This window comes from Diprion similis, chromosome 2 (genome assembly GCF_021155765.1).
Source record: "Diprion similis isolate iyDipSimi1 chromosome 2, iyDipSimi1.1, whole genome shotgun sequence".
Taxonomy (NCBI): Eukaryota; Metazoa; Arthropoda; class Insecta; order Hymenoptera; family Diprionidae; genus Diprion; species Diprion similis.
The window spans coordinates 20,610,432-20,628,244 of NC_060106.1; the positions used below are offsets into that span (position 1 = coordinate 20,610,432).

The following is a 17,813-nucleotide window of genomic DNA, read 5'->3' on the forward strand; positions in this document are numbered from 1 at the left end:
TAGTAGTAACTTTCCAAACTATTTTTGCCGCCAATTACAAGGCGGCAGATAGTATAAAATATCCCGACGGAAGTCCACAGTATCGGTCCTTTTATTGTTTTTTTTTGCTGTAAAATTGCTACAATTTTCATTTCCTTTTTCCGTATCGATGATCAAGACTCTCAGCATCGAGTAAGATAGTATCAGAAACTCTGTACAGCCGTGCATTGTCCGAACTTGTGGATAAAATTGTACAAGTCATGTAATTTCTAAGGGCCAAAGAAAACGTACGCACAGCGGAGTTTGTAAAAATCTTATTGTTGACTTGTTGGGGCAAGTGATCAGCTCTACAGCAACTCATTATATATTATTAATCTGCCAATTATCATGTAAAGAAATGCCAGCATTGCCAATGTGATAATAAAAACACAAAGTTTTGTGCGAGTAATAAAAAATTTCGTTGTAACCATCACATACGTTCAACGGAGGTGATATAAGGCCAGCAAGTGCGATGGTAGGGATTAGTCTGAAAGTGCGAGCCTCTCGAAGAGAAAGAGGAACATGAAGCCTAGGATTTTCTCGGTTGTCTCAACGTTGCTGTTATTCCACGGTGAGTGTATAGACTTATACATAAGAACAACCGTAAGTGCACCCAGAATAATCTCTATGTGCACCGAAGGTGTAATGTATAAGCATGCAGCGTGAATTTGTCGCGATAAACTGGAAAGTAGATGCAGGAGAGAGGTGAGCAAACAAAGATGGATTTAGAACGAAAGTCAAGATCAACTTCAGCAAATCTTATATATAAGTAATAAGAGCCTTGAGGCAAATTTTTGATCGCTATGACCTACTCAGATGTGTTCGAGGTCAGGGACCATCGAAAGTACATTGTGATCCTCAACTGGTTACCCGCGTACGTTATTGCGGAAATCAGTGTAAGTGTGTGCATGTAAATTATTTTTTGTCCAAACTAGCTCTAAAATTTGAAATTTTTTTTAGAGGTATCACAGTTATTTTCAAAATAATTATTTTGAAAACAGGAAATTATCGAAATTTCATTCTAAGGCAACTTACATTATATTTGGTCTCTCTCGATGTGTTAAATCGAAAAATACCGAAGTATGTTTCATTTACTTTTTTTTTAGCAAAATACGATATCCATGTGTAGTTTCACTGACCACGTTATGAATCGACAAAGTGAAAACGCGAGTGTATAAGATAATATACAGGGTGATACGTGAAACTAAATATCGCTACCAGGGTGAAATCGAATCTGAGATAATGTTCTAAAACTGTCTGGGTACATCGTCATTGTTCTAATGACGCAATAAAAAATGTATCCTGAAATCGAATCTTGCAGTCAAGCTTCAGAGAACATCTCAAGAATAGATCCAAGTGCTTGTCTGTGTACGATAATGCAAATAAACTCACTTTTCCTCTGACCTAGAGAATAAAACATGCCGAGATGTACATTGCGTTTCGAAATTTAAAAACGGCATCCAATTAACGTGCCGTTCCATCCGGTGCGTAATCAGCGCGTGAGTCTCGGTACTATTGTGTTTTTAAACGCCTCTCTCATCTCACGTTGGGATCAGTGAAATGATACGCTGTTACTTATCGGCGTAGAGCTCAGCTCGATCTCTCTTGCAAATATCATGCACAACAACTTGCACTCAAGGGAGCAAAAAGGAAATAGAAATTTCATACACACATATGCATATTGCGCCAAAGCAAACTTTACGGGTTCTCTGCTGGGTAAATTAAAACTCGTGTAAGTAACGGAAAATTTTTCTTTCATCGAGAATCATTTGCCGGACAAGTGATACATTTTCTCATATACGAGTTTATTTCTATGTGACCATCCTGTGCACGTCTGTACTCGTCGATGCTGCGTCGAGTTTCTCTTCAGACTCGCAGCATCTTTTATCGATCATTGCCGTCTCCGGATGCGAAAGTAAATGTGTATCTACGGTTTTCACATAATCGGACGTGCAGCTATATATAATAATCCTCTGATGTATTGATTACGCGTTTTAAACTCGTTGACAGTTGTAGCGAAAGAAATCACCTGCGTGACGAAACCAGAGACACGCACGCCGCATACGCGATGGACAATTTCTAAATTTCAACACTGGAAAATTGCCTTAGGGTATACGGAATGATCCAGGAATGAATCGGATGTTCTTTAACTTCCACAGATATCAGTAGAACATGTTCCTGCGTTGTTGTAGTTTCCAAATTTTATCCAAGGATTAGAGAAATTATCATGCCCTTATCATGTGAAATTCTTGTTTATATTACTATTCATCCATGCATATAAGCATGCATTTAAATATTGTGAGTAAAGCTCGTACTGCACATTGCTCAGAAATTGAACGGTATATCGACCGCGTATAGCTGCATTTAATTAGATTCAACCAGATTGACGCAACGGTGGTCAGCAGTTTATATGGTAGCAATTATAGTACAGTAAGGACTAGTGTATATGTATAGTATCAATTCCCCGCGTCCGAATTCCTTTCGTGATTATTCAAGTATGTACTACGCTACGCGTTAATCAACACGACAATGAATAAATTCGGACAGAAATTCTTGTCAATAATCTAAGATGAAAGTTTTTTTCCGATATGGTGAAAGCGAGAGCGGATCGGAGCTAAACACGATACGGTAAGACTAAAAAATTACTCATTATCATAAATTTTATCTTTTCCCACAGCCTCAGTGGTTCGAGCTAAGGACACAACGGACAGAGTGGAATGTCTAGACGACGATAGATTCTATCGAAATCCAAAAACTCCAGCGCACAAGATCTGGACGCAGGATGAATGCGCGAAGTACTACCTCTGCTTGGGTGCGTATTAAATGAATCAGTTTGGTATTTATGTCAACCGACATTTACTTTCCAATCACTTTAAGATAGCTGCGAGTTTATGACGTAAATTGTATTTGCCTATAATTATAACAGTTGTTTAACATCTAATTTGGGTGTAATATACTTGACGCAACAAGTTTGGTTTCGAGGCTTGAACGTGAATATTGATTTGCTATTACCCTACCAAATTTGAAGAAAATTCGAGTTCTCGTATGAAAATGCATTTATGACGGTATTGGAGAAATTTAAGTCGTCTGATTTAATGATCAATTTATTATTACGTAGGATATACATTAAATGACAATTATGTATCATGTAGTGTCGTGTCGTTTACTCTTTGAGTACTTCTCGGCTCCGTGAGTATATGTACAGTCTGCATTCGACTCGGCGGTACTCTCTCTCCATAAAATAATTGACTCACTTCAATTTCCCTGTCATTCTCGTTCACGTCGCAATGCCCTAGTTTTCGAACACTCGACATCAAGACGACAATTCATCACATGTTTTTCACGTTCTCATACCTACAATTATTGTTAAGATACAGGACTAAATGACAATCATTCGTCGTCAGATTATACAATTCGGAATAGAATTATGGCAATCTACTTTGAACTCTATAGCTTTTCTTATAACACTGTTTACTGTTTCTTCTTTAGATAGCGACGTTTTTGAGTTCAAGTGCTCGCATGGTTTGCTCTTCGACGTGTCTCGTCAGTTATGTGATTTTAAAGCAAACGTCGACAACTGCGACGTGAGTTTGGGTAAGAAGGACAGCTAAAATGCTATTATACTCTTTTAGGTTCCGACAAAAATTCGTTGGTGTGTCAATAGCGCGATGTCTGAATGGTTGATTGTTTGTTTCCCTAATAATTAATTGCTCTATGCGTCAAATACGACGTCAATACTTCTGATGCCTTAACCAATTTCACCTCTTATACACAGAGGAAATACCCCCAAAGCCACTTCTCCATGACGGTGAATGCGAGGACGACACCCTGGCCTGTGGAGATGGAACGTGTTTACCTTCCCTTTACTTTTGCGATGGAAGCGTCGACTGTCCGGATTCCTCGGACGAGGCCTGGTGCGGTAAGAATCGTTTGAAATATTCAAAACCACAGATAGTTTTTTGGGTACTTAGGAAAGACGATCGCTCTTTCCTTGAACAATTTTGGTAGTAAATTTTAAGGATATATTTAGAGATTGGTATCCTTGGAAAAGGTGATTTATTTACAGATGGAGGATATGCTTGGAGGTTTAAAAAAATAAAACTCACCTTGTGATTTCAGATACAGAGAAGGACCGCAACGCGGCACCGTCCTGCGATCCTGAAAAATGCCACTTGCCAGACTGTTGGTGTTCCAAAGAAGGTACCAGAGCACCTGGAAACCTGAGCGTCTCCAACATTCCGCAAATGATCTCGATAACTTTCAACGATGCAGTCAACGCCGAGAATATTGATCTCTACTCAAGTAAGACAATGACATTTGTAATTTCCTTCAACGGTACACTGCGAATTTGATTCCTGATCAAATCAGGAAGATATTCGAAGCTGGAGTATATCTTTTATAGTATAGTTTTATACTTTTCAGACATATTCAACGACGCGAGGAAAAATCCGAACGGATGCCCAATTCGTGGTACATTCTACGTAAGCCATCAGTTCACAAATTACAGAGACGTACAGAGTTTGTGGAACAATGGACACGAAATTGCAGTTCATTCCGTAACGTAAGTAAACATCTTACGTAAAGCTAGTCCATCAAAGCCAAAACAAACAAAACATTCAGTTCCACTAATTTATCACCGAACAATAATCATGGTGTAATAGTTTAAAGAAATTCCGATTGCAGACATCGAGGCCCTGAAGAATGGTGGTCGAAAAATGCAACCATCGAAGATTGGTTCGACGAAATGGTCGGGGAGGCGAATATCATACACAAATACGCAGGAGTACGGATCGAGGAGATCAGAGGTACAGTAAAACAAATATAATAAATTCATATTCCAAATTGCGAATTCTGTAATGATCGGTTCACAGGATTGCGAGTGCCGTTTCTCCAAGTGGGATGGAATCGTCAGTTTCTCATGATGACGGAGTTCGGATTCGCCTACGATTCGACAATCGTAGCCCCGTTCTCGAATCCACCGATTTGGCCGTACACCCTAGATCACCAACCCCCTCACCCTTGCGGCAGCCCCGGTCAGTTATGTCCAACACGTTCGTACCCAGGCCTCTGGGAGATACCAATAAACCAACTACTGCTAGGGGTAAGAATATCTCTTCACAGCACGGAATATTGGTCGCTGACTTTTCTATTTAATCGCCGTTTCGTTTCATGTTTTAGAATTACACGTGCACCATGATTGACTCTTGTACGCGCGATCTATCAGGGGAGGAAATATATCGTATGCTCACGATTAACTTCAACAGACATTATCTACAAAATCGGGCACCCTATGGACTCTATTTTCATGCAGCTTGGTTCAAGAATCCAGCCTACCACTATGCGTTTTCGGTAATAGTCAACTTTTGTCGGCTCATGGTCAAGAATCATGAATTGCGTAAAGTCCTTCAATTTACAAGCATATTATACATTGATTATTCCACTGCATTTCAGAAATTCATTGACGACACTCTGCAGCTTCCAGACGTCTACTTTGTTACCAGTAATCAAATGGTTGAATGGATGCGAAATCCAACGCCGTTGGACAAGTTAAAGAATTTTCAGCCATGGAACTGCAACAAGCGGCAATTTGAGCCCCGAGAAATTGCCTGCGCATTGCCGAACACGTGCAAGTTGTACAGCAGTGTCTTAAAGTCTGATAGATATTTGTACACGTGTTACGAATGTCCGAAACAATTTCCCTGGTTAAGAAATGAGTTTGGATCAAACTAAGATAACTGTTTTTCTTCTTGTGTTGTATTTTACTTCCTTTTATTTTTCTTTTGTGTTTATGAAAATGATGACAGTGTACACATAAATTAATTGAAGGTGAAATTAGATCAATAAGAATACGCAATATGCCGTAATTTTAAGAATTTACAGAGTGTAAGTATATCTAGAGTGTATAATTGCCACAGAGATTTGCTTGCAATTAGTGGGAATATGACTGAGTACCTTAATTAGTTGTAAGTAGAATATTTATTTGTACGGAGAAGAACGTAATGTATGCGTATCTACCACGAGAAGAAAAATATAAATGATATTTATCATCTAGTATTGGAACGTGAGAATAAATCGATCATCGGTGGTTAAGATACATTTTCGACTTTTACCAATCAATAGTTATGTGAAATGAATCATAAACCGATGGTCGATCATATTCTTTTATTACCGATGTATATGCACACGTGGTATGTGAGGTCTTTTTGCTTTTCAAGAGTATGTGATCTAAAATGGTTGTAGATCAAAATTTGTGTAATATAAACCGTTAACCATCTTGCTGAATGAATGGGTTCTGTATCGACTCCATTCCATCGACTGGACAAATTAAAACAACCGACGTTCCTCGGCATACAACTAATCCAAGCATCCTTGTATCCTGATTCAATTTGTACGGATCATCTGGATCTGAAATCGGCACAATTAACCACAATAATACTTGTTTGTTATTACTCTGAAGCTTTATCGAGATGGACATTGAGTGATCGATTGACTATTACGTACCTCTAAGATATTCAGTCGTATTGTCTAAAACAAGATTTAGCAGCGGGTCATAGCCTTTGAGAATTCCTGCAGCTTCTCGGCCTCCGGCGAACTTTACCCTTATGTTTTTTTCAAGATATTTGGAGAGGTCCAATATGCTCTCCTTCCTTTTCTTCTCCTTGTGATCGGCATGAGCATTTTGATTCTAGAAACATTATTTAGGTTATTATGACAGTTGCGTTTACGAACTTTGACGATGTTTTAAGGTTATATTGTTGAAACATAACCTTGATGTACCTTATTAGCCGCCTGTAAAATAGAAATTTATTAAATGATAATTAACTTTTATATTGATAGGTGATAGTACTAACTATTATAATCATGATGTGTCATTTCATAAACTTACAGACATTTTTTACTTCTCAGATTACACGGATAGTAGAGAACAATTGACCGCCGGTTCAACAATAATACGCTGCACGGACGTTACACGCTGTGACGATACGAATGGTCACTGTCATTGTGAATTTCGGTCTTTTGGCGTTCGTAAAATACCACTGATCTCCAACCATAAACCAAAGGCGAACTGGCACGTATAGACGTACAACTCTATGTTATATACACTCTAGTGTATATTCGATCCCACACGTATAAATTGGTGGGAAGTATGATTTTTATTACGTGGAAAGTAGAAACAGAACGACTTAGGTGGGCAAAGAAGTTGTAGATGTCTCGAAGGAAAATTTTTTGCCTGCAAAATAAGGAAGGCCAGCTTTTTGTCGCTGTGAATTTTTTTGTTTAATGACTAACCGATTTTAAAAAACACTGGTATAAATTTATTTATTCATACGCTATATAAACAATAAACGAACATGACATGGGGAGTCTGACTGCTATATAAGAAAGTGATACTATAATATATATATTGTATTGAGCAGAATATGAACGGTGATAGTTATTATTGTGGCTTGTAAGTGCAGTTTAACTTTCAGCCTAAGTACAGGTGCGATCCACCCCCGCAAGATACGAGATGTATATTTTATTGTTATCATTTTATGGAATGTGGAATAAAATGAATAACACCTACATGAATTTCTTCGTATATTCTCAAGTGCTGATCTCACCCTAATACCTTTTTTGCAATACTCGGGTCCTAATAATTATGTCTCGGAAGGGTCACTTGAATGGATTATGAGACGTAAAGTTTTCCTCTTGAAAAAAAAATACGTTTTTTTTTTTTTTTTTATCAATTTTGAGCGAATCTAGAAAAATTCTACAATCGACCTGATCAAACCTTACATCGACGTAGTGAAGCGAGTGCAATTTTTTGGAATGAATCTTGAATGACGATGAGCGATCACAAAGCATCATCTTTGATGCGCTATATCAACGTAATTTTGCAAGATAAATCGATTGCACGTTGTCTAAGAACGCTACGGGCAACGCACGAAACGGTGGGCCAAAAAACTAAGAATTTTCTTGAATATTCCTTTGCTGTTGGTCCAATGATCTTGTCGTTGTAATTTCTAAGTTCCTAGGCGTCCAATTAGTCTAAAAGGGGTCATACAAATCCATTCCGAGTTGAAAGATTTTTGACCCAGAAAAACAGCAAGGCTAACACCTTTGGATTTTTGGGAAAAATTTCGACGACTTTGAATCGTGCTGCAATTGATTTTTTGAGGCACTATTCCAACGTAATTTTGCGAGAGAAATTGACTAGGGGCAGTCCCAATACGCTGCGAGCAACGCCTGAAAAGTTACAGACGGAAAACTGCAGATTTTCGTCGTCATTTCTCTGCTGTTGGTCCCACGTTATTTTCCATGTGTTTTCTGAATTCCTGAGGGTCAAATTAGTCTGGAAAGGGTCGTACGAATCGATTCCAAGCCGAGAAATTTTCGACTCAAAAATTCATCAAAAAAGTAAGGCTAACCCCTTTGGATTTTTGGCAAAAATTTCGACGTCTTTGAAAAGTGCTGCGCCTAATTTTTTGAGACCCTATTCCGACGTCATTTTGCGAGAGAAATCGACTAAGCGCAGTCCCACTACGCTGCGAGCAATGCCTGAAAAGTTACAGCCAAATAACTGCAGATTTTCGTTGTCATTTCTCTGCTGTTGGTCCCACGTTATTTTACATGTGTTTTCTGAATTCTTAGGGGTCGAATGAGTCTAGAAAGGGTCATACGAATCGATTCCGAGCCGAGAAATTTTCGGCTCAAAAATTCATAAGAAAAGTAAGGCTAACCCCTTTGGATTTTTGGCGAAAATTTCGAAGTCTTTGAAAAGTGCTGAGCTTGATATTTTGAGACCCTATTCCGACGTAATTTTGCGAAAGGAATCGACTAGGGGCAGTCCCAATACGCTGCGAGCAACGCCTGAAAAGTTACAGACGGAAAATTGCAGATTTTCGTTGTCATTTCTCTGCTGTTGGTCCCACGTTATTTTCCATGTGTTTTCTGAGTTCCTGAGGGTCGAATAAGTCTAAAAAGGGTCATACGAATCGATTCCGAGCCGAGAAATTTTCGACTCAAAAATTCATGAAAAAAGGAAGGCTAACCCCTTTGGATTTTTGGCGAAAATTTCGACGACTTTGAAAAGTGCTGCGATGAATTTTTCGAGACCCTATTCCGACGTCATTTTGCGAGAAGAATCGACTAAGCGCAGTCCCAATACGCTGCAAGCAACGCCTGAAAAGTTACAGCCAAAAAACTGCAGATTTTCGTTGTCATTTCTCTGCTGTTGGTCCCACGTTATTTTTCACCTCTTTTCTGAGTTCCCGGGGGTCGAATTAGTCTGAGAAGGGTCATACGAATCGATTTCAAGCCGAGAAATTTTCAGCTCAAAAATTCACCAGAAAGTAAGGCTAACCCCTTTGGATTTTTGGCGGAAATTTCGACGTCATCGAAAAGTGCTGCAATTAATTCTGTAAGGCACTATTCCGACGTATTTTTGCGAGAGAAATCGATTAAGCGCAGTCCCAATACGCTGCGAGCAACGCCTGAAAAGTTACAGCCAAAAAACTGCATATTATCGTCGTCATTTCTCTGCTGTTGGTCCCACGTTATTTTTCACCTCTTTTCTGAGTTCCTGGGGGTCGAATTAGTCTAGAAAGGGTCATACGAATCGATTTCAAGCCGAGAAATTTTCAGCTCAAAAATTCACCAAAAAGTAAGGCTAACCCCTTTGGATTTTTGGCGGAAATTTCGACGTCATCAAAAAGTGCTGCAATTAATTTTGTGAGGCACTATTCCGACGTATTTTTGCGAGAGAAATCGATTCAGCGCAATCCCAATACGCTGCGAGCAACGACTGAAAAGTTACAGCCAAAAAACTGCATATTTTCGTCGTCATTTCTCTGCTGTTGGTCCCACGTTATTTTTCACCTCTTTTCTGAGTTCCTGGGGGTCGTATTAGTCTAGAGAAGGTCATACGAATCGATTTCAAGCCGAGAAATTTTCAGCTCAAAAATTCTCCAAAAAGTAAGGCTAACCCCTTTGGATTTTTGGCGAAAATTTTGACGTGATCGAAAAGTGCTGCAATTAATTCTGTAAGGCACTATTCCGACGTATTTTTGCGAGAGAAATCGATTAAGCGCAGTCCCAATACGCTGCGAGCAACGCCTGAAAAGTTACAGCCAAATAACTGCAGATTTTCGTTGTCATTTCTCTGCTGTTGGTCCCACGTTATTTTCCATGTGTTTTCTGAGTTCCTGAGGGTCGAATAAGTCTAGAAAGGGTCATACGAATCGATTCCGAGCCGAGAAATTTTCGACTCAAAAATTCATGAAAAAAGGAAAGCTAACCCCTTTGGATTTTTGGCGGAAATTTCGACGTCATCGGAAAGTGCTGCAATTAATTCTGTAAGGCACTATTCCGACGTATTTTTGCGAGAGGAATCGATTCAGCGCAGTCCCAATACGCTGCGAGCAACGCCTGAGAAGTTACAGCCGAAAAACTGCATATTTTCGTCGTCATTTCTCTGCTGTTGGTCCCACGTTATTTTTCACCCATTTTCTGAGTTCCTGGGGGTCGAATTAGTCTAGAAAGGGTCATACGAATCGATTTCAAGCCGAGAAATTTTCAGCTCAAAAATTCTCCAAAAAGTAAGGCTAACCCCTTTGGATTTTTGGCGGAAATTTCGACGTCATCAAAAAGTGCTGCAATTAATTTTGTGAGGCACTATTCCGACGTATTTTTGCGAGAGAAATCGATTCAGCGCAGTCCCAATACGCTGCGAGCAACGCCTGAAAAGTTACAGCCAAATAACTGCAGATTTTCGTTGTCATTTCTCTGCTGTTGGTCCCACGTTATTTTCCATGTGTTTTCTGAGTTCCTGAGGGTCGAATTAGTCTGTAAAGGGTCATACGAATCGATTCCGAGCCGAGAAATTTTCGACTCGAAAATTCATGAAAAAAGGAAGGCTAACCCCTTTGGATTTTTGGCGAAAATTTCAACGACTTTGAAAAGTGCTGCGATGAATTTTTCGAGACCCTATTCCGACGTCATTTTGCGAGAGGAATCGACTGAATGCAGTCCTAATACGCTGCGAGCAACGCCTGAAAAGTTACAGCCAAAAAACTGCATATTTTCGTCGTCATTTCTCTGCTGTTGTTCCCACGTTATTTTTCACCTCTTCTCTGAGTTCCTGGGGGTCGAATTAGTCTATAAAGGGTCATACGAATCGATTTCAAGCCGAGAAATTTTCAGCTCAAAAATTCACCAGAAAGTAAGGCTAACCCCTTTGGATTTTTGGCGGAAATTTCGACGTCATCGGAAAGTGCTGCAATTAATTCTGTAAGGCACTATTCCGACGTATTTTTGCGAGAGAAATCGATTAAGCGCAGTCCGAATACGCTGCGAGCAACGCCTGAAAAGTTACAGCCAAAAAACTGCATATTATCGTCGTCATTTCTCTGCTGTTGGTCCCACGTTATTTTTCACCTCTTTTCTGAGTTCCTGGGGGTCGAATTAGTCTAGAAAGTGTCATACGAATCGATTTCAAGCCGAAAAATTTTCAGCTCGAAAATTCACCAAAAAGTAAGGCTAACCCCTTTGGATTTTTGGCGGAAATTTCGACGTCATCAAAAAGTGCTGCAATTAATTTTGTGAGGCACTATTCCGACGTATTTTTGCGAGAGGAATCGATTCAGCGCAGTCCCAATACGCTGCGAGCAACGCCTGAAAAGTTAGAGCCAAAAAACTGCATATTTTCGTCGTCATTTCTCTGCTGTTGGTCCCACGTTATTTTTCACCTCTTTTCTGAGTTCCTGGGGGTCGAATTAGTCTAGAAAAGGTCATACGAATCGATTTCAAGCCGAGAAATTTTCAGCTCAAAAATTCACCAAAAAGTACGGCTAACCCCTTTGGATTTTTGGCGAAAATTTTGACGTCATCGAGAAGTGCTGCAATTAATTCTGAAAGGCACTATTCCAACGTATTTTTGCGAGAGAAATCGATTAAGCGCAGTCCCAATACGCTGCGAGCAACGCCTGAAAAGTTACAGCCAAATAACTGCAGATTTTCGTTGTCATTTCTCTGCTGTTGGTCCCACGTTATTTTTCACCTCTTTTCTGAGTTCCTGGGGGTCGAATTAGTCTAGAAAGTGTCATACGAATCGATTTCAAGCCGAAAAATTTTCAGCTCGAAAATTCACCAAAAAGTAAGGCTAAACCCTTTGGATTTTTGGCGGAAATTTCGACGTCATCAAAAAGTGCTGCAATTAATTTTGTGAGGCACTATTCCGACGTATTTTTGCGAGAGGAATCGATTTAGCGCAGTCCCAATACGCTGCGAGCAACGCCTGAAAAGTTAGAGCCAAAAAACTGCATATTTTCGTCGTCATTTCTCTGCTGTTGGTCCCACGTTATTTTTCACCTCTTTTCTGAGTTCCTGGGGGTCGAATTAGTCTAGAAAAGGTCATACGAATCGATTTCAAGCCGAGAAATTTTCAGCTCAAAAATTCACCAAAAAGTAAGGCTAACCCCTTTGGATTTTTGGCGAAAATTTTGACGTCATCGAGAAGTGCTGCAATTAATTCTGTGAGGCACTATTCCAACGTATTTTTGCGAGAGAAATCGATTAAGCGCAGTCCCAATACGCTGCGAGCAACGCCTGAAAAGTTACAGCCAAATAACTGCAGATTTTCGTTGTCATTTCTCTGCTGTTGGTCCCACGTTATTTTCCATGTGTTTTCTGAGTTCCTGAGGGTCGAATAAGTCTCGAAAGGGTCATACGAATCGATTCCGAGCCGAGAAATTTTCGACTCAAAAATTCATGAAAAAAGGAAAGCTAACCCCTTTGGATTTTTGGCGGAAATTTCGACGTCATCGGAAAGTGCTGCAATTAATTCTGTAAGGCACTATTCCGACGTATTTTTGCGAGAGGAATCGATTCAGCGCAGTCCCAATACGCTGCGAGCAACGCCTGAAAAGTTACAGCCGAAAAACTGCATATTTTCGTCGTCATTTCTCTGCTGTTGGTCCCACGTTATTTTTCACCCATTTTCTGAGTTCCTGGGGGTCGAATTAGTCTAGAAAGGGTCATACGAATCGATTTCAAGCCGAGAAATTTTCAGCTCAAAAATTCACCAAAAAGTAAGGCTAACCCCTTTGGATTTTTGGCGGAAATTTCGACGTCATCAAAAAGTGCTGCAATTAATTTTGTGAGGCACTATTCCGACGTATTTTTGCGAGAGAAATCGATTCAGCGCAGTCCCAATACGCTGCGAGCAACGCCTGAAAAGTTACAGCCAAATAACTGCAGATTTTCGTTGTCATTTCTCTGCTGTTGGTCCCACGTTATTTTCCATGTGTTTTCTGAGTTCCTAAGGGTCGAATTAGTCTGTAAAGGGTCATACGAATCGATTCCGAGCCGAGAAATTTTCGACTCGAAAATTCATGAAAAAAGGAAGGCTAACCCCTTTGGATTTTTGGCGAAAATTTCAACGACTTTGAAAAGTGCTGCGATGAATTTTTCGAGACCCTATTCCGACGTCATTTTGCGAGAGGAATCGACTGAATGCAGTCCTAATACGCTGCGAGCAACGCCTGAAAAGTTACAGCCAAAAAACTGCATATTTTCGTCGTCATTTCTCTGCTGTTGGTCCCACGTTATTTTTCACCTCTTCTCTGAGTTCCTGGGGGTCGAATTAGTCTAGAAAGGGTCATACGAATCGATTTCAAGCCGAGAAATTTTCAGCTCAAAAATTCACCAGAAAGTAAGGCTAACCCCTTTGGATTTTTGGCGGAAATTTCGACGTCATCGGAAAGTGCTGCAATTAATTCTGTAAGGCACTATTCCGACGTATTTTTGCGAGAGAAATCGATTAAGCGCAGTCCGAATACGCTGCGAGCAACGCCTGAAAAGTTACAGCCAAAAAACTGCATATTATCGTCGTCATTTCTCTGCTGTTGGTCCCACGTTATTTTTCACCTCTTTTCTGAGTTCCTGGGGGTCGAATTAGTCTAGAAAGTGTCATACGAATCGATTTCAAGCCGAAAAATTTTCAGCTCGGAAATTCACCAAAAAGTAAGGCTAACCCCTTTGGATTTTTGGCGGAAATTTCGACGTCATCAAAAAGTGCTGCAATTAATTTTGTGAGGCACTATTCCGACGTATTTTTGCGAGAGGAATCGATTCAGCGCAGTCCCAATACGCTGCGAGCAACGCCTGAAAAGTTACAGCCAAATAACTGCATATTATCGTCGTCATTTCTCTGCTGTTGGTCCCACGTTATTTTTCACCTCTTTTCTAAGTTCCTGGGGGTCGAATTAGTCTAGAAAGAGTCATACGAATCGATTTCAAGCCGAGAAATTTTCAGCTCAAAAATTCACCAAAAAGTAAGGCTAACCCCTTTGGATTTTTGGCGGAAATTTCGACGTCATCAAAAAGTGCTGCAATTAATTTTGTGAGGCACTATTTCGACGTATTTTTGCGAGAGAAATCGATTCAGCGCAGTCCCAATACGCTGCGAGCAACGCCTGAAAAGTTAGAGCCAAAAAACTGCATATTTTCGTCGTCATTTCTCTGCTGTTGGTCCCACGTTATTTTTCACCTCTTTTCTGAGTTCCTGGGGGTCGAATTAGTCTAGAAAAGGTCATACGAATCGATTTCAAGCCGAGAAATTTTCAGCTCAAAAATTCACCAAAAAGTACGGCTAACCCCTTTGGATTTTTGGCGAAAATTTTGACGTCATCGAGAAGTGCTGCAATTAATTCTGAAAGGCACTATTCCAACGTATTTTTGCGAGAGAAATCGATTAAGCGCAGTCCCAATACGCTGCGAGCAACGCCTGAAAAGTTACAGCCAAATAACTGCAGATTTTCGTTGTCATTTCTCTGCTGTTGGTCCCACGTTATTTTTCACCTCTTTTCTGAGTTCCTGGGGGTCGAATTAGTCTAGAAAGTGTCATACGAATCGATTTCAAGCCGAAAAATTTTCAGCTCGAAAATTCACCAAAAAGTAAGGCTAAACCCTTTGGATTTTTGGCGGAAATTTCGACGTCATCAAAAAGTGCTGCAATTAATTTTGTGAGGCACTATTTCGACGTATTTTTGCAAGAGGAATCGATTCAGCGCAGTCCCAATACGCTGCGAGCAACGCCTGAAAAGTTAGAGCCAAAAAACTGCATATTTTCGTCGTCATTTCTCTGCTGTTGGTCCCACGTTATTTTTCACCTCTTTTCTGAGTTCCTGGGGGTCGAATTAGTCTAGAAAAGGTCATACGAATCGATTTCAAGCCGAGAAATTTTCAGCTCAAAAATTCACCAAAAAGTAAGGCTAACCCCTTTGGATTTTTGGCGAAAATTTTGACGTCATCGAGAAGTGCTGCAATTAATTCTGTGAGGCACTATTCCAACGTATTTTTGCGAGAGAAATCGATTAAGCGCAGTCCCAATACGCTGCGGGCAACGCCTGAAAAGTTACAGCCAAATAACTGCAGATTTTCGTTGTCATTTCTCTGCTGTTGGTCCCACGTTATTTTCCATGTGTTTTCTGAGTTCCTGAGGGTCGAATAAGTCTAGAAAGGGTCATACGAATCGATTCCGAGCCGAGAAATTTTCGACTCAAAAATTCATGAAAAAAGGAAAGCTAACCCCTTTGGATTTTTGGCGGAAATTTCGACGTCATCGGAAAGTGCTGCAATTAATTCTGTAAGGCACTATTCCGACGTATTTTTGCGAGAGGAATCGATTCAGCGCAGTCCCAATACGCTGCGAGCAACGCCTGAAAAGTTACAGCCGAAAAACTGCATATTTTCGTCGTCATTTCTCTGCTGTTGGTCCCACGTTATTTTTCACCCATTTTCTGAGTTCCTGGGGGTCGAATTAGTCTAGAAAGGGTCATACGAATCGATTTCAAGCCGAGAAATTTTCAGCTCAAAAATTCACCAAAAAGTAAGGCTAACCCCTTTGGATTTTTGGCGGAAATTTCGACGTCATCAAAAAGTGCTGCAATTAATTTTGTGAGGCACTATTCCGACGTATTTTTGCGAGAGAAATCGATTCAGCGCAGTCCCAATACGCTGCGAGCAACGCCTGAAAAGTTACAGCCAAATAACTGCAGATTTTCGTTGTCATTTCTCTGCTGTTGGTCCCACGTTATTTTCCATGTGTTTTCTGAGTTCCTGAGGGTCGAATTAGTCTGTAAAGGGTCATACGAATCGATTCCGAGCCGAGAAATTTTCGACTCGAAAATTCATGAAAAAAGGAAGGCTAACCCCTTTGGATTTTTGGCGAAAATTTCAACGACTTTGAAAAGTGCTGCGATGAATTTTTCGAGACCCTATTCCGACGTCATTTTGCGAGAGGAATCGACTGAATGCAGTCCTAATACGCTGCGAGCAACGCCTGAAAAGTTACAGCCAAAAAACTGCATATTTTCGTCGTCATTTCTCTGCTGTTGGTCCCACGTTATTTTTCACCTCTTCTCTGAGTTCCTGGGGGTCGAATTAGTCTAGAAAGGGTCATACGAATCGATTTCAAGCCGAGAAATTTTCAGCTCAAAAATTCACCAGAAAGTAAGGCTAACCCCTTTGGATTTTTGGCGGAAATTTCGACGTCATCGGAAAGTGCTGCAATTAATTCTGTAAGGCACTATTCCGACGTATTTTTGCGAGAGAAATCGATTAAGCGCAGTCCGAATACGCTGCGAGCAACGCCTGAAAAGTTACAGCCAAAAAACTGCATATTATCGTCGTAATTTCTCTGCTGTTGGTCCCACGTTATTTTTCACCTCTTTTCTGAGTTCCTGGGGGTCGAATTAGTCTAGAAAGTGTCATACGAATCAATTTCAAGCCGAAAAATTTTCGGCTCGGAAATTCACCAAAAAGTAAGGCTAACCCCTTTGGATTTTTGGCGGAAATTTCGACGTCATCAAAAAGTGCTGCAATTAATTTTGTGAGGCACTATTCCGACGTATTTTTGCGAGAGGAATCGATTCAGCGCAGTCCCAATACGCTGCGAGCAACGCCTGAAAAGTTACAGCCAAAAAACTGCATATTTTCGTCGTCATTTCTCTGCTGTTGGTCCCACGTTATTTTTCACCTCTTTTCTGAGTTCCTGGGGGTCGAATTAGTCTAGAAAAGGTCATACGAATCGATTTCAAGCCGAGAAATTTTCAGCTCAAAAATTCACCAAAAAGTAAGGCTAACCCCTTTGGATTTGTGGCGAAAATTTTGACGTCATCGAGAAGTGCTGCAATTAATTCTGAAAGGCACTATTCCAACGTATTTTTGCGAGAGAAATCGATTAAGCGCAGTCCCAATACGCTGCGAGCAACGCCTGAAAAGTTACAGCCAAATAACTGCAGATTTTCGTTGTCATTTCTCTGCTGTTGGTCCCACGTTATTTTTCACCTCTTTTCTGAGTTCCTGGGGGTCGAATTAGTCTAGAAAGTGTCATACGAATCGATTTCAAGCCGAAAAATTTTCAGCTCGAAAATTCACCAAAAAGTAAGGCTAACCCCTTTGGATTTTTGGCGGAAATTTCGACGTCATCAAAAAGTGCTGCAATTAATTTTGTGAGGCACTATTCCGACGTATTTTTGCGGGAGGAATCGATTCAGCGCAGTCCCAATACGCTGCGAGCAACGCCTGAAAAGTTAGAGCCAAAAAACTGCATATTTTCGTCGTCATTTCTCTGCTGTTGGTCCCACGTTATTTTTCACCTATTTTCTGAGTTCCTGGGGGTCGAATTAGTCTAGAAAAGGTCATACGAATCGATTTCAAGCCGAGAAATTTTCAGCTCAAAAATTCACCAAAAAGTAAGGCTAACCCCTTTGGATTTTTGGCGAAAATTTTGACGTCATCGAGAAGTGCTG

General features: G+C 40.4%; 2 protein-coding genes across 4 annotated transcripts; one reads left to right on the forward strand and one right to left on the reverse strand.

The window, feature by feature from the left end:
- Positions 1 to 387: 387 nt before the first annotated feature.
- On the forward strand, positions 388 to 6,081 carry LOC124415872 (chitin deacetylase 1). Of its 2 annotated transcripts, none has more exons than XM_046896558.1 (11): positions 388 to 589; positions 2,696 to 2,830; positions 3,508 to 3,612; positions 3,794 to 3,937; positions 4,138 to 4,320; positions 4,441 to 4,579; positions 4,702 to 4,823; positions 4,890 to 5,119; positions 5,197 to 5,367; positions 5,470 to 5,794; positions 5,825 to 6,081. In XM_046896558.1, the coding sequence occupies exons 1-10, from the start codon at positions 541 to 543 to the stop codon at positions 5,746 to 5,748; spliced, it is 1,557 nt and encodes a 518-aa protein (XP_046752514.1). In that variant the 5' UTR covers positions 388 to 540; the 3' UTR covers positions 5,749 to 5,794; positions 5,825 to 6,081. The 2 variants fall into 2 exon arrangements, with proteins under 2 accessions (XP_046752514.1, XP_046752513.1); XM_046896557.1 differs by having other exon boundaries at positions 389 to 589; positions 5,470 to 5,797; positions 5,829 to 6,081.
- Positions 6,082 to 6,227: 146 nt separating this feature from the next.
- On the reverse strand, positions 6,228 to 7,021 carry LOC124415873 (U6 snRNA-associated Sm-like protein LSm7). 2 transcript variants are annotated; one of them, XM_046896559.1, is made up of 4 exons: positions 6,905 to 6,925; positions 6,796 to 6,807; positions 6,520 to 6,703; positions 6,228 to 6,423 (listed from the first exon to the last, which is right to left on the reverse strand). In XM_046896559.1, the coding sequence occupies exons 1-4, from the start codon at positions 6,908 to 6,910 to the stop codon at positions 6,284 to 6,286; spliced, it is 342 nt and encodes a 113-aa protein (XP_046752515.1). In that variant the 5' UTR covers positions 6,911 to 6,925; the 3' UTR covers positions 6,228 to 6,283. The 2 variants fall into 2 exon arrangements, with proteins under 2 accessions (XP_046752515.1, XP_046752516.1); XM_046896560.1 differs by lacking the exon at positions 6,796 to 6,807 and having other exon boundaries at positions 6,905 to 7,021.
- Positions 7,022 to 17,813: the final 10,792 nt, after the last annotated feature.